Here is a 22,694-nt window from a genome sequence, read left to right as displayed (position 1 = left end):
GTGATGAAGGCAACTAGAGATAGATTTCAAGGAAAATGGATAGTCTTGCACATTTCGATGCAAATAAGTAAATATTTTTAATTGAAATAATCATGGTGTGGTAAGTGGTTGTGTGGTACTTTTATCCACATAAGTAGTATGTATCGTGAGTGAGGAATAAAATGTCTGGTAGAACGGAAATGGAAAGCAATTGGCATGATAATACAGGAACAATGAAATCTGAGCCGATTGACTAATATTTGCAAAAAGAACAGTCAAGTTTGGGGCAATTGAATGACATTTTGCAAATTAAGTATTTAATGTATGGTTCTCAGATTTTACTAAGACCTTCTGTAATTTTGAGTTCAAAACACATTCGATTGACCCCACTGGTATTCTTGTTCACCACAGTCGTAAGCGGACTGAAATATTCCAATTCCTACAGTTACGGAATGAGTCATACCATGCAAGGTTGATCACTGAAGAAGTTCTCAACCACACATAACTTGTTTTGACTAAGGTAAATTAGAATTAATCATACATTTCGGGCTCCCTGTGTACATCTGGTTTGTTAAGTGGATTATTCGAAATTAAACATTTTAATTTTTATAAGTTTATGGTCTCGATTAGAAAAGGATTATCGATTTCTGAGCAGGACTGTTTGTGAAGTGTCATGGATTAGTAATTACATATGCTACAAAATTGACAATAGAACAAAAGCATAAATTTTTCAGCTTTCATTAAATTTTGACAAAATCTTCGTTCGTTGCCTCATCATTTGTGATGATTCTTTTCTCTCAATAATTTTCGTTTCACGTATTGTGAAGTTAACTTTCGAATATTCACTCTGTATTGCGTAGATCCCACTGAATTTTAAATATTATAACCATACTATGGAAAGCTGTCACGCAGTTCTACGTTCTATACACAAGATACAGCATATATTTAACCGATTGTCCATCTTGTGGGTATGGGATTATGAGCTTTTTCAAAAAATATCAAGGTGAGGGTGGATTTCTGTAAATTACGCCGAGTTGTAATTAGAGCGATGCGGAAAATGGATATCTACTAAATTCTTCATTAGTCTATGTACTCACTGTGTTGCTGTGAGGTATACACAAGAAGACCACGATTTCCACCCTAAAAACAAGAATCAAGGGAGAAGCTATCTTCCTCAGTGAATACAATTTTTTGTTGGATAACTAGGCAGTCGGAGTCTAAGTTTGTTTAGTTATCACAACCCACCTACAAACCTCAGAGGACATGCATTGTTTTGAGTATACAAATCCACGCTATTTAGAGAGCATACTACAAATAGTTTAGAAGTGTTTTTTTCTAATTTTAGGGGTTTTGTACCATACAGTGTTAGTTTCGTTAACGATTACATGCATGAATCACTAACAGTTAGTATTCTCAGGAAATTCGTAGCATTAGTCAATTTTATTTATTTGTAACAATAGTATTTTGAATCTGTTGAGTGAAAGAATAGACTGTTGGTTGTTATGTAGTCTATTTTTCAAGTTGGTTGGAATTTAGTTGTTAATTATCAGTTGCATGATGTTAGTAACTGACTCTTGTTTAATGGTCATAGGGACATTTTGTAACATTTGGTGGAGTAGAATTATTGCAATATGAGCAGGTAAAATTAATAGACAAGGAACGAGAAATAAAGAACATGGTTTATAACTTAAAAAATTCAAATAACTCGCATACTGAAGTGGAACAAGACAAGAGGATATCGAATTACGTTGAAAGATTATGGACCACCAATTATCATGCGGAACCCATGACAATCAGGAAATTGTGCATAGGTCTTATACTTTAAATCTTACTGTCTTGTTTTTATTTATCGGTTTACAACTCTTTTTTCATCGAAACATCACTATTTCTCGTGATTTTTTTGCCTTTTGTGTTACTTGATGTGGAAGCTCGAGTCTACCAGTCATAGAGCCAAACATAAGCGGGAAAGATTACCTTACGATTGATAGAATGTAGTTCATCTAATAGTACTAACCAATATACTTTGGTGAATGCGAGGTACTTAGAGGCGATTTGCAGATAACTCCGGATTTCGGCTCTGTGTAGCTGATAGTGGTGATTAAGGCATACCTGGAGTCTTCGGGGGTGGACGAGCTAACACTATCTGTTTGGTTCGGATTCATATCAGTGTCACATTCAGGGATATTGCCGGGGGATATTTAAGTAGCTGTTCGTCTAACTGGTAAGACCTATTTTGCAGATATAGATTTGCTCACTTTTCACGTATTTCTGAGAAATGAACAAGTTCTAATTTTACTAATCTTTAAACCAACTGGCACTACCCAGTAGTCATATAAAATGTCTCAAACAACATCTGGAATATGATTTTAAAATACTAAATCAGGAGATATTGACCTGTCGTTTGTAACTAGACACGTAACCAATAATGAAGTATTTGGTTTACTGTTTTTACTCTATGTATGTTTAAATATGTGCGATAAACCTAAATAGACAGTTGCAGTGTTAAGTGCAAACCAGTTGTAGTACTAAGTGAATACAATATGCACTCGCTTACTATGTAATACATAGCTTGACAGCAAAAGTTTTATAGCCTAACATGTTAGATAAGTAGAGCCACAACAGTCATTCTTGAGATCCTTTTATATATAGAGTTGGTTGGAAAAGTTATAGAGTTAAGTATTTTCTTGATGCGACTTTGCACTTTGATAGCTACAGAATAAGATCGTATGTCAGTTATACTTAATGTGATAGAGATAAATTGCTCGACTGTGGCAGCCAACATTCCAGATGATACTGTCCGTTTATTTTGAGAAGGTAACCAGGATGGTAAACTTACTGGTAGGTATTTGTGAGGATGCATGATAGTGTTAGCATTTTTAGGTATCTTTTTGAAGTTGTGATTAAGCAGTCAGGTAGGTAGACCAAAAATAACTAGGAAAAGAGATAACAGCCATACCAGTACCATGGCATAATTTCATTTGGGGATGTAGCGGAATTTATTACTCCCCTCCCAGTTGTCGAGTTTAGGCATTAAGGAGTCATCAGGTGGAGACATGTTTCTTTTGTCTGGGAGTATAAGCCACTGAGACTCGGTTGCGTAAGAATAATGAGCTGATTATTAATGAGTTAGATAGTTCATTCACTGTCGCATGCCCTTTATTCTCTGTAGATTTCAACGATTCTTATCAATAAATATCCGTGTTAGGTCATATGACTTTCGGAGAACATCCAACTTAGATTTTGTCACACTACAAGTTAGTTTTCTTGCTCATTTGGTAGACACGGGACTGATTGGGACATTCTCTTTCGTCTTAATGTTGCCGTGAATAAACAAACAGTCTGCTAGTCTGTTTTTTTCACCGGGAATACTGTATATGACTGCTAAACTAATTCCTGGTAGGATTTGCTCTAACATTTTGTTTTTCATTATTATCATTGTTATTATAACTTCATGGTGTAAACAGCGTGAAATCCTTATTCTCTGAATTGCGCTCTAAGGCTCTGATATTACCAATCAGCTATTAATCACAAACATGGTCATCAATACATACATTATTGTAAGACAGTTTGTGGTTAAATTTGCTTGATTTACCTTGTGCGTCCTTTCAGAGAACGAGGAAGTGTACACGTTTGTCATCTTTGATAAAATAATGTGTATATTTATTATTATAGTTACGTGTAATAACAATGTGTTGCTTATCGAGAATTTCGACTTATTTGGTGATTTTAATTGTTATTAGACAATAAAGAAAAACAAGATCGTGATTTCTTTTTAATTTGCTACTGATAAAACGTTTACGTTCCTAGTATTCGATAATCGGTGCCTTCCAAGCATTGCTCATGTATTTCGTGACCACCGACTAAGCAATGTCCGAGTGAGGAATAGGGTACTAGGTGAAGATGGCAAATCGATAGATGAGGTAGTAGATATCCATCAACTGAGGTAGTTGGAACATGTGTTACGTAAATCTAACCACCGCCTACCTCGACAAGTGTTGTCTGGTGTAAGAGTAGGTCGGAAGAAATCTAGGGGTGGCCAAGCCGAAACTTGGGATTAGTCCATGGAGTCATTGACAGTTGGACAAAGTCATGTTAACAGGTGTAGACTACCTGTTTGGTGTCCGTGTGATTATTGTAACCGGTGCTTAAAGACTTTAAATGATATGGCTCAAAATCATTTGGAATGGCGTGGGTCTCATGCATCCTTTATTTTTCCCCAAACTCTAAGCTCCAGAATTCCTCATAATTTTTTTCACAAATTTATATTTCCTCGGATCATATCTTCGATGCCTACTCTTTTGTATTATTACTAATGCCAGGCTCTACGTTGCGACTGACTTATTTACTACGTCTGGATGGGTTGTTTATGTCATCAAACGGAAACAGAGTAAAACAGTAAAAACTTCCGTCATTTGAATGTAAAGTACATTAGATAGTCCTCTCTGTATCTGTTTTTATGGTCAACTTCATCCAGTGATTGTCAGACCATCGTCCGCTAGAGACATTATGTCTTCTTAATCACTGAAAACAAAAGATGTATGATTGAAAGGTCCATAGGAGACTACCTACTGTAGTCCCAAGAATATTTTTCTAAACAGTCTCATCAATCGATCGGTAAACAAATGTAGCATTACGACTGGATTTATGCATAGGATACTGTATATTAAGAAAAAAGATTATCATGAAAATTAAAAGATATTGTACCTTTATGAAACTAGATAATTTACATGAGATAATATCTATTATGTTCATGTTCAAATATTTGCACATAATATGACGGTAGTATAATTTATCTATTTTATACAGCAACACCATCGCTGGGACGAGGTTGTGAGCTACCACTTCCGGCTGACTTCAATAGTAATCTTCTATGTTGATTATATCCTTCCAATTCATTGAGCAATCGATTTAACTCTTGATTGATTTGATTTTCTAGTTGAGATAAATTCATTCTGTTTTCGTTTTAAAATTGAAAATAGAGGCAAAATTAAGTCATATGTTCCTATTACGTAGTAGGTGCAGTCGATTAAAGTGAAATTGAGAAGTACAATTTTAAGGTGAACAAGGTAATTTTTGTAACCTTGTGGATCGATTTTAATTTCTGCCTTGACAAGCAGCTCTAGTTGCTAGTGAATTTCTTAGTTTGAATACCACAAAACACGATAGATATCCGATTAATGTATACTTTGTTAGACACTCTGCCTGGGACTCTTCTAGCACTACTGCCAGTCCCAAGTCCAGACAAGGTGGGGGGAGTTGGGCATAAGGTAGGCGACACCTTGCTAAAAAAAATCGTCAAGCAATACTATGTCAGTAGACTTGATATGTGTTGTTTTGAACAAAGTTGTTCATTCGAGTACGATCGCAGCTATCAGTAGGGTAAAGGATATTCAATCACCTTTGTTTGTGAGACCACCCATAGAACAATGTCGATTTTCGACGCAAGGTGTTATTATCTAAAGAAAATGAAGTATGTGCCATCGGTGTAGATAAGATGTTTATCATATTTTATGAAGTTTATCCATAAGCACAGTTGTGCCATTACCTAGCAGTTTTCCTAATATCCTTAGTAAAGTTCGTTTATATAAAGTTCTCTCCTGAGACTGTTGAAAACAAAAATAGGTGGTAGTTCATTTCCTCAGAATCGGAGACAAAAAATACTCTAGGAATTTGATTTGTTTTGATAAGTTTACCAAACTGTCGACAACTGATTATCGCTTGCAAGCGTAAGTAAAGAGACATTGGAAATTAATCTCTCCACTTCTCGCTTTGGTCTATATAGGGACATTCAATTCACTATCTCAAGTCATTTCATTTACATTCGTTTATAACAATAATAATGATAATAATAATGTTTAGGTCACTAATGCAATTAGGATTATTCTATTTTTCTGTTTTATATCTTTAATTTCCTTTCGTTTTGATATGAAGTGTAGCTTATTTGGACTGAGGTGTTTGGGACAAATGTTCCGTATGCTGAATCATCATCTGTCAACTTCGATGCTGTCTGGTGTATAAGTAGATTAGAAGAAAGCTTCAGGAGGGAAACAGACAAAGACGATATCAACCCATGAAGTCAGCAAATGTTCATCTGAATCGTGTAAGTGTAAACTACCTAATCGGAGTGCACGCGATAATCGCGACCAATGGTTGGAGAAAATCTTAGATGACATGGCTCAAACTCAGTCACAAAGGAGCAGGCGCATTTTATTCGTTTACCTTCCTCTCATTATTAGGTGTCAATATTCTATCTGACACTTTATATTCCTTGATTTTATTTCTTTCGAGTTATATTCTTCATGCCTAGTCTCATCACCGGTACTACTAACATTCCGGGTCATTTGCCATTTTCGTTTAGTTAATGTAATGTTGATGTAGTGGGGAATTTGAACATAATGGACATTTGCTCCATTGGTTGTGCGTTGATTATAACTAATTATACCATATCATCCCTATATTGTTTATGCCTTTCAATGTATCGGTTTACTCCTCTAACACAAAACGAAAACAATTTTCAAATTGAAGGACCCCTAAAAATAAGATGTAAACTTATGCTCGAAAAAAATCTCAATCAGTTTACAAAAAGACATGGCATTTATTGGATCATCGGTACTGTAAAGAGTAGGATCAAATAATATCACTGTTAACGACGATCCTCACCCTTACGCTAGGCAGTTGGTTTTAGGTTCATTTTCATAGCTCGTTTTTGTGAATATATTGATTATCTTTGGCACCGATAAAATGAGTCCAATGATGATGATGAAGGTTAGCGATAAAAAAACTTACGGGATAATAATAGTATTGATTAATCACATACTTTGTTTTAGCTAAATGAGTATCCACTTGATCGATGGCAATTTTATGCCGTTCACATTCTGATAATAATTCACGTTGTCTGGCACGATTTGTATCTAATAATTGTGACCATGGTGTAGCTGCTAGTTGAGCTAATTCTGCCACAGGACCAACAGCTGATCCACTTAATAAATCCAATGTAGAATAACCATCTTTATTATTATTATTACTATCACTATTGTTGTTATTACCACCGAATCGGGCTGACTGTTCTAAATGATTGATTTCTGGCGAGAAAAAGGAAATATTTTACTAGAAATAATTGATCAGTTAGTGTATAGTAAATATGCAAGTGTTAAGTTATGTAAACATTTATTCTTTTTATGACCTTTATTCTCATTAATCACTCGTTAACTACTGATAAGCTGTAACTTATAGCCAGATTATTTTAATTTTCGGCCTTAGTAGTGCGTTGATGATATTAGCGAAAACCAAGAAACATTAGACACATATAAATAAATTAATATATTTGCAATATCCCAATGAGTAGAAAAATTAGATTTTCTGACGTTTCGTGACTCAGTGTAAGCCACTTCTTTAGAAAATAAATAACCAAATCAAAATTAATCCAAGTTTAAGTAGTACAATGGAATAACACAAGAATATTATGTGTGATCAATCAAAAAACAGGTCTAAACAAATCAATGTCATGTCATTTCGGTCAAGATGACTCATAAGCGACATGTATGTAAATTTGTGTGTGTGCACCGTTTAAGGATGAAAAAATGTGTGACCTTTATGGTGTTAATTATAAGACCTCAAGGTGATATGGGTCCAATCCCGAGCAAATAGTGGCGCGCAGTGGTGCCGAATACTCCCACATTACGATCAAGTTAGCTACCCAGTATTTCTAGTACTGCAGTGGTTAAGACCCTCAACCCTCGATCACTAAGTCGCAGGTCCAGACTCCGTTACATCTAATTCGGTTTGGATAACCAGGTAGCATCACTAGACCTTATAGAGTGTGGCTCGAAGCCAAGCATACTAATCTATGCTTGGCAAATGAATTGAGTAAACCTGGCTTTAAATAATATTCCAACTGATTTAAATCCGCGACCTAGTCTATGACTGAGTCTTGCCAATTAGTTGTTTGTTCATAGTAATAGGTTGAATAGCACTTCGGGAAATGAACTGCTTAGTCTTTCAAAAAATTAGTTACACATTCATCCTATCTACCTATCCTGGTTTAGCAAAGTGAATCCTAACACCAGCCTTCGAACACACGTATGCAGTATGTGGTTCAAAGACGCGTAAACTGACCTCAAAATCGTTTGCGATGACGCAGGTGCATCCACTCTTTGTGTTCTCCCGAATTCTAATCTTCTGAATTCTTCATGTCCCTTTTTTTCCCTTTCCAAATTTATTTCACTGGGTTATACTCTTTGAATAACATCTTCAAACCCTAATCTTTCTAATTACTGCTTATACTTTTACTACTTCTACCACTATGGGATTTGAATCGAAAATTTTATCTCTGTGCTAATATGGTATGGCAACTTGAACTAATGTATGTACGTACGAAGTTCTACGTTGTTGCTGACTGAACTGACCTGTATTTCATTAATTATTTTCAGCAAACGGTTAATTTATCTTGGAAACAATATAATTGAGTGTATAGAACGCATGCGATAAGAAAATAATCGATTATTTGTGGTATGAGAGTGGGTTTTGGAAGTTGTCGAGTTTTGTAGTTTTACACCGTAGACTGACTGAAGTAAAACGACAGTTAAAAAGCAGTGGGCATAGGACAGCTAATTCGTCCCAGTATAAGACTCCTCACCAGTGTGGGTCTGTGACCTCACTAGGGTTTCAAACCCAGAGATTTCGAGCCCCGCGGCGAGGGCTTGAATTTTAGATTGTTGAGTTACCATCTAATGATCTACACTTCTAACTTCAATTATTTCATGACTGTAATCGATTGCCACTGGTAGTGATATTTGTTTTACGCTTGGCATGGTTGGACTTTAATGATTATCGCTTCGCACGAGAACTTTGAGAATTACCCCTCAGAGGCTGGTCAGAGAATGAATCAGTGATCAGGAGTTACATGGGCATTTTTCGTCTCATACTTTTATCTAGACTCCATAGAGAAATATAATCCAATTCGAAATGGTTTGGATTATTTCGTTGTTGATATTTTTGACTGAAATTTGATCAGTCTTGGTTAACATATGGCGTCTTGAACAAGACTTATTTCAACAGTTTGTATTCGCACGAATTCGTCTGATCCTTAAAACCACTTGTTCGAGAGTCACATCCTAAAATCTTCAGACTTTATATCATTAATACACCAGATTGAACATGACTTTTTGACAGTTGAAATCTCTGTCTCATATAATTTATGAAGTTCACATCGTGTTCCCACACTTCCTAATGGATTGATTTGCTAAAATGTCCGTTTACGAGATTTCGTTGGTTAAAACCATATAAATATATATATTGATGATAATAAGTCATCTATTTTCTTGACTTTAGCAAGTGTACAAGTATTTTACATTAGTGACTTTTTTTCCATTGTTAACTTGTTTAGGCAAAAACAGCAAAAAACAGAAAGAAACCCAATATTCCTTTTTTTTTTAAAAAAAATCAAGCAAACAAGTAACAACGCGTCAACACCCTAGAATGAATTTTATCTGTACTGACTTATAATTAAGTTGTAATAGAAAGAGCATGATGATAACCTTGAGATTGGGCTTTGAGGGTTATTGCCTCAGCAATGACTGGATTTATAAGGGTATGTTTAGTGTGATGACTAACTCTACTGACTAACTACCTGTTATACATATACTACTACTACTCCCTCATAGTCTATAAAATATAAATTGAAAACAATGAAATTGCGTGGGCGGTTTCACTTTGATTTGTAGTTCAACTACTTTATATTATGTGTCTATATGTACAGAGGAGAGACAGATATAACACCGAGTTTCACAGATTGGCTAATGAATTAGTAGTAGTAGTAGTAGCACTGGTGAATTTAATTAGCTCGCTGACTAACCATGACAGACACTACACTAGGCTGACATATATCGCAAGATAGACATGGATAAATCGCATTATTGTTTTACAAGGCATAGAAGAGAGCGATATAGTCTTGAGAACCTCTATGAGACGTCACTAGAAAAAATATATCCCATGCATTAATTATCTACCATTTATATGCACATGTTGTTCTGAATGCATTATCCAGAAAGTGATGTTTTAGTTAGAATTATAGAGTTTCATAAGTATGAAGATATGTATGTGATAAATATACGGAAGTATGGAAAGGTGAATTGTAGTAATTCCTGGAGTTCCGGTGAGAAGTAGTGACTAGTATAGTTCAACCAAGTTAGGCATAAGACAATTTACCTAACTCTGGCATTCAAAGTGGGTTGCGCAGTACTGTAAATTAAATTAAGTTAGAAATGTAAACCATTGGATGTGGACTCAGTAGTTTCAAGGTTAAGTGCTTGCCACAAGACCTGAAAGTCCAAGTTTCGATCTGTGGTGGGGTCCCTTATTAGGACGAGACAACTGTCCAATACTCTTTAGTTCTTAGTGGTTGTCTGAATAGACTCAATCTGTGATGCAAAACCACGAAGTTTGATGAATCTCAATAATATAAATAGTATTATAGCAAATTCGTCAGATAACAGGACAACACGATGGCGTTTGAAGTAAGCGGTACTGGGCTCAAGTCTGATGGTGAATATCAACTCTTGGATGCAGGTACATCCAGCTGATGAGTCCTAAATAGGACGAAGCGCACTTCCTGGATTCCATTGCTAGCCATCATCCATCTCTGCCTAAAATGCTCGCGAGCGCTTAACCACTAGACTACTGAGCCAGCATCCAATGGTGTCAATGTCTTCAGTGAGTTGATATCTTACAACAGACCTGGTTGAATCCCACTGGTCACTGCTTCTCACTAGAACTCCAGGAAATACCTCGTGGAGCCAGTCACTAGTGAGCATATGATTATTATTATTAGAAGGGGGTCTTGTGGAGATTTTAGTAATTTTATATGGTTGAAATCATGAGTCAATTGAAGCCAGACCACCATGGAAAACCTGGAAGCACTGGACGGCCGTTTCATCCTATTGTGGGACTCCTCAGTGGCAGCGCGCATCCACGATCCCGCCTCGCGAGATTCGACCCCAGGACCTATCAGATGTTCTGAGCACTACATACACACACACGCGTGATTTCTACAGCCTTCTTATATGGTGTTGATATGTATATTCAATAATCTTGGTTGGATAATGAGTGCGGACAGATAATTATGTGTATTTTGTGATAGATATTTTTGCAAACTTATTGACTCTTAATGATATATACGTTTTGTGTTATTCAGGCTGATAACAGCATATTCTTGATTAGTTTAATACATGAGATGATTAATTATTTTCGGTGGATTATTTAGTATTAACGCGTAACAATCGTATACGTCATAGAATCATTCAACCTAGGTAACTAATCATCATGTTAGTATTTCAAAAATATCAGACTTCACAAAATAAAACTGATTCAGTGCAGGGTTGTGGAGATTATTGAGTTTTGAATGAGATCATGAATCGATCAATGTTAGACTACCATTGAGAATCTGGAAGCACTGGACGGCCGTTTCGTCCTATTGTGGGACTCCTCAGCAGTACGCATCCACGATTACGCACCCGAACGCTTAATCTCTATACTATTGAGCCGACATTCAACGGTGTTAGTGTCTAACTTCAACCGTGGTCAGTGGAGCTAATCCGCGTCGGGTGTGAGGCAGTTACCCACTGAATACAATGGAAGATGGTCGTGCAATATCATGGACTGGTTGAAGTTAGACACTAACACCGTTGGATGCCGACTCAATAATCTCAAAGCTAGGCGTTCGCGCGCAAGATCGTGGGTGCACACTGCTGAGGAGTCCCATATTGGGATGAAACGACCGTCCAGGGCCTCCAGGTTTCCAATGGTGGTCTAACATTGACCGATTTATGGTCTCAATAAAAACTGATTCATCTTCGAGTTTCATGCAAAAAAGAAAGGATGGAAATTATTTTCTTGATTATGATTAAGTCATCCGTATATTAATTAGAATTACACCACTTTGTCTATCTCTACGGTTTTAGACATGCACACTGAATAAACCATCCAAGTTGATCTCCTCAAGTTATTGTTGGAAAATACCATTAAAAAATACAATACATTTAACCAAAATATTTACCCTTGTCTAATCGAAGCAACCGTATTCGATTGAGTTCAACTTGTTGTTCTTGATATGCCAATTGATCTTTAAGTTGATTATATTGATCAACATCTGAAATAAAAAAACATGGTTATCAATCTTGATCGGTCAGTAAACATCACGTCCAGTCGTCAGCCACAAATCGTAAATAACTAGATATCTATAAAGTTAAGAATTGTATGTGCTAGTTAGTAAATTATTTCGAGAGGGAATTCACGGAGTTCTAGTGTGAAACCGTTGCTAATGCACACTGAACTCAGTGTGTTAACTGATTTGAATTTGAAATGCTGTTTTAAACACTTAGGTAGATTTAGTTAGTTTGGATTGTGGTTAACAGAGAGATTCAAGACGCACGTCTCAACCTACTTTTTAGACTGGTCAGTTGAATGTAAAAATCCTTTTACATCATTATTTATAAATTAATGTAAATTGAATTAACTCACTAACCAGGTACTTGGGCATGAGCCACACTGAGTGAAAGGGCTATTTATACTAACTGCTTGTTTAAACAGCAACAGGTGGGGCGGGGTTCGAACTTGGGACTTAGTTGCTAAAAATCGGACGCCTTGATTACTAAGACTCTAATATCCTACTATTTTACTTACTCTACAATGTTCTCTTGATCAATCTTCCAAAACAAAAATGAAAGCACGCGTACAAAGTATTTTATATGTTCACAAAACTATATTAAAGTTTGAAGCAATTGGTGTCTTTCATAAATTTTGATAGAGTGATGAGAAGACGGCAGCGATCTAAAACGTAATGTATACTCTCCTATACATTTCGGACAATCTGGTAACACATATACTTACCAAGGCATTTATAAAAACTGATGAAGGTCAAATAAAAATAAAGTGATGATAGTAAATAAGGGAAAGAAAAAACTAACATAATAAGGAAAGAATAGCGAGTCGTAACATCGTTCTAGGACACTAAATGGCTTAAATATTCATAGGGCAAATCCAAAACTACGAAAAGTCGTTTCTATACACATAAAAAGGGGAGTTCGAATTTCAAAATAACCAAGGCTTTTCATTGCTCTATCTATATTGAAATTAAATTATATCTTACTAAAAAAGAAAAGTGTCAGTATGGAAACGGTTCATAATCTTTGTGACGAATTGTCAACGAACAGCTATTTACCTTCGTATGGATCTGTCCACTTTTCAAACACACACCGAATATTCTCCAAAATGTCATGAAAATAAGCGAATGTGGGCTTGACTATAATTGAAAAACCTCTTTTCTTACTTTTACGTGCCATGCAAATGACTTAGAACTTTTGTTGCATTCCGTTAATAATCTTAAGCTACTCATGAGTAGTGTCATGTTTAAAGCAAAACAAAATGCGTGACCATTATTTATAGGACATCATATATAGTCCTCGAGAATACACGTCTAGAACAATAACTTCAGTTTATAAAACTTGTAGAAAAGGAGGACATAATGTAAGTATATTCTGTGAATCTTGTAAACCATATCATAATATATGGAGATAAAAAATTCAGTCCTGTGGAGACAAAAAAACCGAGCTTTAATATTGTACGCGAATATGTATGCAAAGAGTAGTTACTTATCATATCGACCGATTACAACTTAGATTACTGTAAGTGGTGATAAATAAATTATGGAAATATTTCGAGAAAAAAAACAGATAGTTATCTACTCCCGGTACATAAGCTCTCTGACAAAAAATCTAGATGGTCCCATAATCCCAATATTACAACATGTGTTTACGTAATCATGTCAAAGTAGTTTCATTAAGAGGAGTAAAATACAAAAACCGACAGATAGACTAATTTGCCAGGTGTTTGGGAATGAACGACACTTAAAGTGTGAGAGTTTTTGATACTGCCTGGTTGCTCTGGACCGAAGTAGATGGAGCGAGGCTCGAACCTGGAACATAGTTACCTTAACCACTAATCCAACACTCATATTACTCATCAGTATTCATTTCAGTGTCCGACCGTCTGCAAGTTTTTCTTAGGCTGAAATTGTATTTGTAAAGTGATACTAAAAAGATGAACTTTAATCAACAGATTTACTGTGAATCGATTGGATTTGTAAGTGGTAAAATATGAAGAATTTGTAGCAGACTAAAACATGATTGTCAAAAAAGTAATATAAAACAAATATAAGTCCTGTAAAATGTCATTTCAACATGAATAGCGTACCGTGATATGATTTTTCTTCACCGGCAGCACTGGTTACTAAGGAAGAGTGAATTAATTCACAACTAGGATCACAACGATAAATTCTTGATTGCTTTGTAGAGCTAACACAATGCTGAGCTGGAATTGGTAAGGATGATGAAGTAGAGGAACATAATTCTTTGTTTTCAGATGTCACTGGAACGTTAGAGCGTCGTGATGAACTACGAGAGGGCTGTTGATGAGGACGACTTGTAGGTTGATGATTGGGAACAGGAGGATATGCTTTAGGAATTTTTGGAGAGAATGGAGATACAGCCTCCAATCGACGAAGAATAAAACATATGTTAGATGGATTTTCTTTAGTTCTGAAAAGTTTTAAAACAAACACACAGTACAAGCGGCACAGAATGCACCAGTATCAATTTTATAGAAAATAACTCAAGTTTAAAATATTGACTTTGATGAGTCAAATGGATTGTGGACTGCCAATCATCATCAACGTACAGTTGTGTACTGGCTCAATTCGCCATACCACATTACAATGATGATTTGGCAGTAACAAAATGAATAGCAAAATAAATCGTAGTAGTATAGTAGCGATGACATTAAGAAAGATTGAGCATTGAGAATAGGTTTTGAAAAGTAATGATACCTTAAAGATTCAGCCTAAAATTCAGGCCCTTGTTGATATGAAAACAATTGAACTACAAGTCAATTCTACTTAATCACTTATAACATTTGACCCTGCTTATTCGGTGTTTATATTTTGTATATAAGCGTGTTACTTTATTAAATGAAAAAGCTATCCGTCTGGTTAATGGTCTTGTCTTTGATTCCTAATAATACGACCCCATGAGTAGCCATCACTCGGTCACTATGGTATCGGGTTAATCTATTGATTAGAATTCTATTCGTCGATTTTGACAATCGAAATTTTTTTCTAATCAAGTCGCCACACAAAACCTTCATAACAAAAAGACCAGATGAGAAGATATATATGAAGAAATACTGGAATTGAAGATCGAGGGGGAGATAAGGAGTAGGTGAATCTGCACTGTTATAAGCGATTCCGAACCACATCATCTAAATTCCTGCTTCGGTCTGGGCACTCGGGCAGTATTACAACCCACACACAAATCAAATGAAATGACGATTGCTACTGGAAATACTATTCTTGCTTCAATTAAAATTTGGACAATTCACATTCATTTTCCTTTTTGTTTTCCTGTATACTACGTCACTTATCCACTCTCTTATATTCTCACTTTGTGCATCCTTATTTCTCAACTTATACAGCAGCTCGCCTATGGTAGAAGCCCTGTTCTATCTAAACGATCTCCAGTCACTGACTGGTCTAAAGTTGAATGTTTCCACCGAATACGAATACTGAAACACACTTTTTGTAACCACGTATACCATTCAAGTTGGCTCCTTTCAACATTCGCACACTAATGCAGATCGGACAACAGATATGGTTGGCTTTTGTCTTTAGAGAGTCTTAATATCGACGTCTGTTGTCTATCCGAGACCCGTATTCAAGACTAGTGAAGTATTACAAATTCGCTCTCCATCTGTCACTTCGAAAACCTTGGTTTACGTGCGTTTATCAGGGGATCCTGTACTACCTTCGTCTGGTTTTGCTGGCGTTGTTGTCGCACTTAGCGCTAGAGCTCAGACAGCACTTGTCGACTGGATCCCCACTAACAGTCGGTTATGTGCTGTTAATTAGAAAGTTCCATCAAAGTGAAAAGAAATCGGCGTGAGAAACGATGGCTTTTTGTCATCTCCGACCTATGCTCTGACAGATTGCAGCCCGGATGCGACCAAGAGTGTTTTGCCACCAGTTAACAGTATTTATTTATATTATTTTATTTAAACACATATATATTGGTACAAAAGGGCACCAGATACATATGTGCCACACAAAATAATGAAAGTAGGAAGAGAAAGGATGAAAAGATAACGCGGACTAAAATGTACAACCAGAAGACACTTTCAGTTAAGAAAGTTAGAACCACTCTTTATGTAGAAAGTAAAAGAAGGTTGCAGCAGGATCGCCACTGGCTTCTATTCTGAGCCATATCCGATAACGTCTCTAGCCACTGTGTTGCACCATCTCTCGGACCCCGGCCAGGGAGTCGTGAAGGACCAACAGAAGCCACCCCTTTACAGCTTTCTTTCATACCACGACACCATGTCATACACTGACCACCTCTCCACTTTTTCCAACCAGTCCCAGCGTCGGCAAATAATGCATGGCGTGGAAGTCTCTGGGACGACATTCGTAAAACATGTCCAAGCCACCGAAGTCGGTGTTTCAAGATGGTGACACCAATTGGATTATCGTCTCTGCGCCCGAACACACGATGCCGAACCTCTGCATTACTAACATGGTGTTGCCACTGAATGTCAGCAATCCTTCGGAGACAACGATGATCGAACACAGAGAGACGTCTAACATCCTCAACTCGGAGAGGCCAGGTTTCACAAGCATAGAGCAAAACTGCTCTCACCGACGCGTTGTAGATCCGACCTTTTACAGCCAGACTAACATCACGAAGGCGCCAAAGATGGCCCAGATTGGCATAAGCCGCTCTGGCTTTCCTTATACGTGCATCAATCTCATCACTCAAGCGAACACCAGCACTTATATAGCTACCTAGATACACGAACTTCTCAACTACTTCAATCTGCTCACCATCCAGGGTGAGTGCAGGATGAGAATCCTGCCAGTCTTGTAGGAGTACTTTGCACTTGGAGGGTGCAAAGCACATGCCGTACCTGCGGACACTGATTGCCAACTGATTAAGTGCTGATTGCATGCCTTGGGCATTATCGCACAGTAAGACAATATCATCCGCATACTCGAGGTCGAGAAGTCGTTCTCCAGGCAACATATCCACACCGCCATTACTTACATCCATCAGAGCTGTTTCCAGGATGTCATCGATGGCAAAGTTGAAGAGGAATGGTGAGATCGGGCAACCCTGCCTAACCCCACTGCTCGAATGGAACAAGGGAGAAAGGTGGTTGTATGCCCTCACTCTGCCTGAGGTGTTCGTATACAGGGCCTTTAAGATGTTAATGAACTTCTCAGGCACACCCTTCTTCAATAGACAATCCCAGAAAACAGTCCTGTCCAACGAATCGAAGGCAGCCCTGATATCAAGAAACACTACGATTGTTGGCCTGCGATAAGTATGACGGTGTTCTAACATTTGGCGGAGGGTGAAGATGTGATCAATGCATCCTCGACCAGAACGAAAACCAGCCTGCTCCTCGCGAGTCAATCGTTCTCGGGTTTTAAACAACCTACGAAGAATGACAGAAGCCAATAGTTTGGACGCAATCGGAAGTAGACTTATCCCCCGATAGTTGTTACAGGAACAACGTGAACCCTTTTTAAAGATAGGGATGACTATTGACTCATTCCATGATGTTGGAACACTTTCTTCCTCTCAAACCTTTGCAAACAAAACAGTCAGTTCCTTAGCCAGAAAGTCACCACCATCTTTAAAAAGAGCCGGAGGTAAGTCATCTGGGCCCGGTGATTTGTAACGTTTCAAGAGTTGGAGTTCCTTGCGGACTTCCGCCTCGTTTGGTGGATCAGTCGTCACCGGCCATGGGGGGCAGGACAAACTGGTTGATGCTGCCGGAGCAGCAGGCCAGTTGAACTGCCCTTCGAAAAATTCCGCCCATCGTCCAAGACGTCGAGAGATGTTATTGATTGGCATTCCGTCATCCTCGTAGATTGTTTCACTCACACCAGACTTCTTGCTGCCAGTGGCTCGGATGAGTTGGAAGAGCTTCCGGCAGTTACCAGATGCAGCTGCTGCTTCCATCTCATTAGCACGCTCCGACCACCAGGCTTCTCAGTCCTTACGCAAGCTTTGCCCGATTTCATTGCGTAACAGCCTCCGTTTGTGGTCAAACTCACGGTCACCCGGAGTAGACCGACGGGCTTCCATCAGTGGTAAGGAGCCAGAAGAAACCCAGTGCTTGTAAGCGGGACGTTTCGCGAAGCCGCAAGCGACTTTACTCGCCATTTTCATGGCGTCGTGAAGATGCAACCAATGCTCATCTATACTTTTCGGTGGGATGGTAGCTAGCCTAGAGGCTAACTCCGCTCGATACTTACTTGCAACAGATGTTGCAGCCAGTTTACTAACATCGATCCGTTGGTGGTGGTCAATCCTTCGGCCACTGAAAAGTAAGGTGAGATTGGCGCAGACCAGGGCATGATCAGACTCCAGATAGGTACTCCAAAAGGAGCGGCAGTCTTGTACACAACCACGCCAGCGGTAGCTGATCGCGATGTGATCAATCTGAGTCCAGGCTTGGGATGCAGAGGGAGGACGCCAGGTGGCACACCGGCGATGACTGTGCCGGAAGTTAGTGCTGGCCAGAAACAGGTTGTGGTCTGTGCACAGTTGCAGCAAACGGTCCCCGTTATCTGTCCTGCGACCAACAAGTCCCCATCGGCCACCTAGACGACTCTCTTCTGTGCCTAGACGCCCGACCTGAGCATTCAAGTCTCCGGCTAATACTACAATATCTGTCGAACGCGCTTTCTGGAGAACTGTTAACTGGTGGTAAAACTCATCCTTGATTGCATCCGGGCTGCAATCTGTCGGGGCATAGGCGGAGATGACGAAAAGACACCGTTTCTCACGCCGATTTCTTCTCACTTTGATGGAACTTTCTAATCTAACAGCACATAACCGACTGTTAATGGGGATCCAATCGATTAGTGCTGCCTCAGCCCTAGCGCTTAGTGCGACACCAACGCCAGCAAGACCAGACGAAGATGCCACAGAGTCCCCGGATAAGCGCACGTGAAACAAGCTTTTCGAAGCGACAGATAGAGAGCGAATTTGTAGTACTTCACTAGAGTCTTGAATACGGGTCTCGGATAGACAGCAAACATCAACATTAAGACTTTCTAAAGACATAGCCAGCCCCATCTGTTGTCCGATCTGCATTAGTGTGCGAACGTTGAAGGAAGCCAGCTTGAACGGTGTACGCGGTTTCAGAAAGACTGCTTCAGTATTCATAATCGGTGGAAGCATTCACTTTCAATCCGACAGTGACTGGAGATCGTTTAGATAGGACAGAGTTTCCACCATGGGCGAGCTACTGCATAAGTTGGAAAGGAAGGATACACAATTTGAGAATAAAGGGAGTGAAAAAGCGACGTAGTAAGTAATAGTAATGATAATAATAATGGTAATAATAATAATAATAGTGTAAATTGTCTTGCTTCCAGTGTGAGCGAGAATAGTATCGTCAATAGAATTCATCATTTCATTTATTTGTGTGTGGGCTGTGATACTGCCCGAGTGCCCAAACCGAAGCAGGTGGTTTTCTTAGGGGGCCACACCCTGAGCCTTTGACCTAAAGGTCTGATCCACAAGGCAGTGGAGCATCGTAAGGAGATGCAGTCCCATGGTAGCCGTTGACCAGCAGAAGGTTCATTCGCCATTCGTTCCATCAGGATACTGGAGCCCATGTGCACCATTGGTTTGGAATCAGGGTTTTCCAACTCCCCTAGGTGGACCCTCCGTGTCCACCAACCCGGTTAAGGCGCCGTACATTCGCTTTTCGTCCTCTCAATTTCGTGAACAACACCCCCACCACGAGAAGGCAGTGAGTAGGACTTCCCTGGCAGAGGCTATATATTCGCTGGCCATGTGAGAGCATTTCGAGAGGGAGAGTGGGCTCTCCCCACTCTCGGCCGTACCAGGGCATTTGGGGGCAAAAAAATGCATTCAACAGATATTGTGGTACTAGCCGGAGACTTGAATGCTCAAGTCGGGTGTCTCGGCACAGAGAGTCGTTTAGGTGCTCAACTACTGATCATGGTTATCGCACGAACCCCGAACGTGAGTGGATGGAATTGTGGTTGTTCCAGGCTCTCATCATTAGCTGAAAACGTGCTCTAGCTTTGAAAAGTCCGGCAGTACTTATAACCTTTAAGCAAAACGACTGTAACTCAAGACTCAGTGCATGAAACTGCACTTGGCCAGTGAGTTGCACTGACTTTAGTTAGCTTCGTGGTTAAAAAGCTGAAAATTTATTGAAGCATACTCTTTTTCTAGTCTTCAATGAAAAATGTCGATAAAAATTCGTAAATATTCCGCTTATGTGGTGGTGAATGTTGACAGAACTTAATTAGTGTTCATACACTACAGGACAATGTTGACTATCGTGAAGAACTCGCTTAAGAGGACTTGTAATATAGATACACAGGCAAGTAGAATAAAATGGAGTTTAGCAGAACAGGACTCCGATTTAGCTCATAAAACTAAGAACAGAGGCAATACCACGAAACTTCCTGACTTTTTGAATCAATAAATAGAACTAGATACATAGCTACACAGTTACAAGTGTAGACGCAAATGTTGCAAAGCGGTGATCTAAATTGTTTAAGACGATCGTAATATATTTAAAATCTACCAATCGGTTTTCCAAAAGGATGCAAAAGAGAAACAAGATTACTTCGTGGTAAATTTTCAAGTTCACAAGAAATATTACTGTTAAAAACAGTATACTGTTTTAAACAGTAATATTACAAGAGATATTATAATATCTCTTGTAAGTTCATTTAAAAAAGCTTTCAATGAAAACCAGAATATGCTACCTCAAACACATAAAAATAAAGTCAAAATTAGCACTAAGGATAATTCATTCATGCTTTACACGATATTTAGCCTTTAACTACATAAATTATCATACTCTTTGATGAAGTTTATAATTCTTTCTTCTGGAGATAATGTAATTTCTTTATCTCTGCAGCTGGCAACCAGAGTATAAAATCCAGGCAAACTAGCGATCTGTGCAAGCTTGAAAATCACTTCTTCACACGTTGTTCCTTCATTAATCCCACAAACTTCTCTGAGTACTCCGTCGATATTAACCTTGATGTCCATAATTACGACCTTGTGATGGTGCAGTCAAACAAACCAGTTTTCACTTTCGATGGCTATAATATTAGGCGATTCGGTCTTTAACAGAGGTAACAGACATATTTATGATGTAAGGGTTAAAATTTTAATTGATTTTTGGTGGACATTCAGGTTTTTACTTGATATTATCGAGACTAAAATGAATAGTGTATGAATAATAACAATTATTACTAATGGCTTCATTTAATATGATGTCCCTGGTACAATATAAAATTTTCAGCACAGAGTACTTCAACGAGTTTCTTTTACTTATTTCTTGATTGATCCCTGCGATAAATATTGATTGATCACCAATATGGTGTTAGCAGTTCAGCCTTCAGTCTCAGATTCAGTTTGGAAAGAACAGGAGGCTAGGTGGCCTATGTTGGTCCTGGCAATGGTGCTCTCTTGTTCTATCCAACTTTCTCTTAAAAGAGTCGACAGATGGAGCCTAAACCATGTGTTGAGGTAATGAATTCCACTCGTTGATGATTCAATGGGAAAATCAACAGTCAGCTGACAGGTAATTTGTTCTGGGCTTGTGAACTTATTTGGAGTGTCCTCGCAACTTCTCGGTTTCAAAAGGCAAGAAAAACGAGGGCATATCGGATTCAAATTCCTCACTAAGTAATTTGAGAACTATAATCAAATCACTTCTGGTCCTCCAATTTGACAATGGAAATAGGTTTAGTTTAGCCAATCGAGGATCATACAGGAGCTTCGCTATTCCGGGAATCAGCTTAGTTGCGGTCTTCTGAGCGTTTTTCAAAAAGCTCATTGTTTTATCTTAGGCAGGGGGTTAGCCGCTTGTATACAGCGTCGACATGGCTGAAAGCCATATGTATTGACCATAGGGTTGCAAAACCTTTGGCGGCTATTGCATGGCCGTGTACGGTAGTTTATAAGTCTTGGTTAACGATGACTAGTAAGTTATTGTGTGACTGGTCAATGTGTAGCTCATTGTTACTCACTAAGTAGGCATCTGTATCTTGGTGACCAATATGCATCACAATACACTTGGAAGTATTTATCGACAATTGCCATGTTTGAGACCATTCAGATAATTTCCCTAGATCATTTTGAAGCTCTAAGCTATCACCTTTACTTTTTATCGCTCACCATACCTTGAGGCTGTCAGCATATAGCAAGACCGATGTTAATAGGAGACGAGGAAGGTCATTTATATACAAGAGGATTAATACTGACCCCCAAACTGTACCCTGAGGCACTCCGCTAAGCATAGTTTCCCAGTTAGACAAATTGGAGTTCACCCATCCTGTTTGTTGGCGCCCAACTAGGAGGCTTTTTATCCAATTTCGTAAATTGTCTCCCATCCCGACATTACTTACTTTATATAATAGCCGGTTGTAAGTAACTTTATCAAAAGCTTTGCTGAAGTCAATTTAGGTAGCGTCTATAGGTAACTTTTGGTCTTTAAGAATGCTCTAACTTTCATGAGCCATTAATAAGTTAGTGAGACAGGAATAACCTGTTCTAAAGTCATGCTACATTTCCGAAAGGATCCGTTTTCATCAAAATAATTAA

At 38.4% G+C, this 22,694-nt stretch overlaps 1 protein-coding gene across 1 annotated transcript; it reads right to left on the bottom strand.

The window, feature by feature from the left end:
* Nucleotides 1-4,661: 4,661 nt before the first annotated feature.
* Smp_080180 (putative carcinoma associated protein hoj-1) lies at nucleotides 4,662-21,137 on the bottom strand. The gene is made up of 5 exons (XM_018797155.1): nucleotides 20,941-21,137; nucleotides 14,227-14,570; nucleotides 12,032-12,124; nucleotides 6,797-7,061; nucleotides 4,662-4,931 (listed from the first exon to the last, which is right to left on the bottom strand). Exons 1-5 carry the CDS (start codon nucleotides 21,132-21,134, stop codon nucleotides 4,778-4,780), a joined length of 1,050 nt encoding a protein of 349 aa, XP_018652224.1. The 5' UTR covers nucleotides 21,135-21,137; the 3' UTR covers nucleotides 4,662-4,777.
* Between the last annotated feature and the right edge of the window lie 1,557 nt (nucleotides 21,138-22,694).

Source organism: Schistosoma mansoni, chromosome 4 (genome assembly GCF_000237925.1).
Source record: "Schistosoma mansoni strain Puerto Rico chromosome 4, complete genome".
Taxonomy (NCBI): Eukaryota; Metazoa; Platyhelminthes; class Trematoda; order Strigeidida; family Schistosomatidae; genus Schistosoma; species Schistosoma mansoni.
The sequence above is the reverse complement of the archived record's forward strand: the minus strand, read 5'-3'. Positions and strand labels throughout refer to the sequence as shown.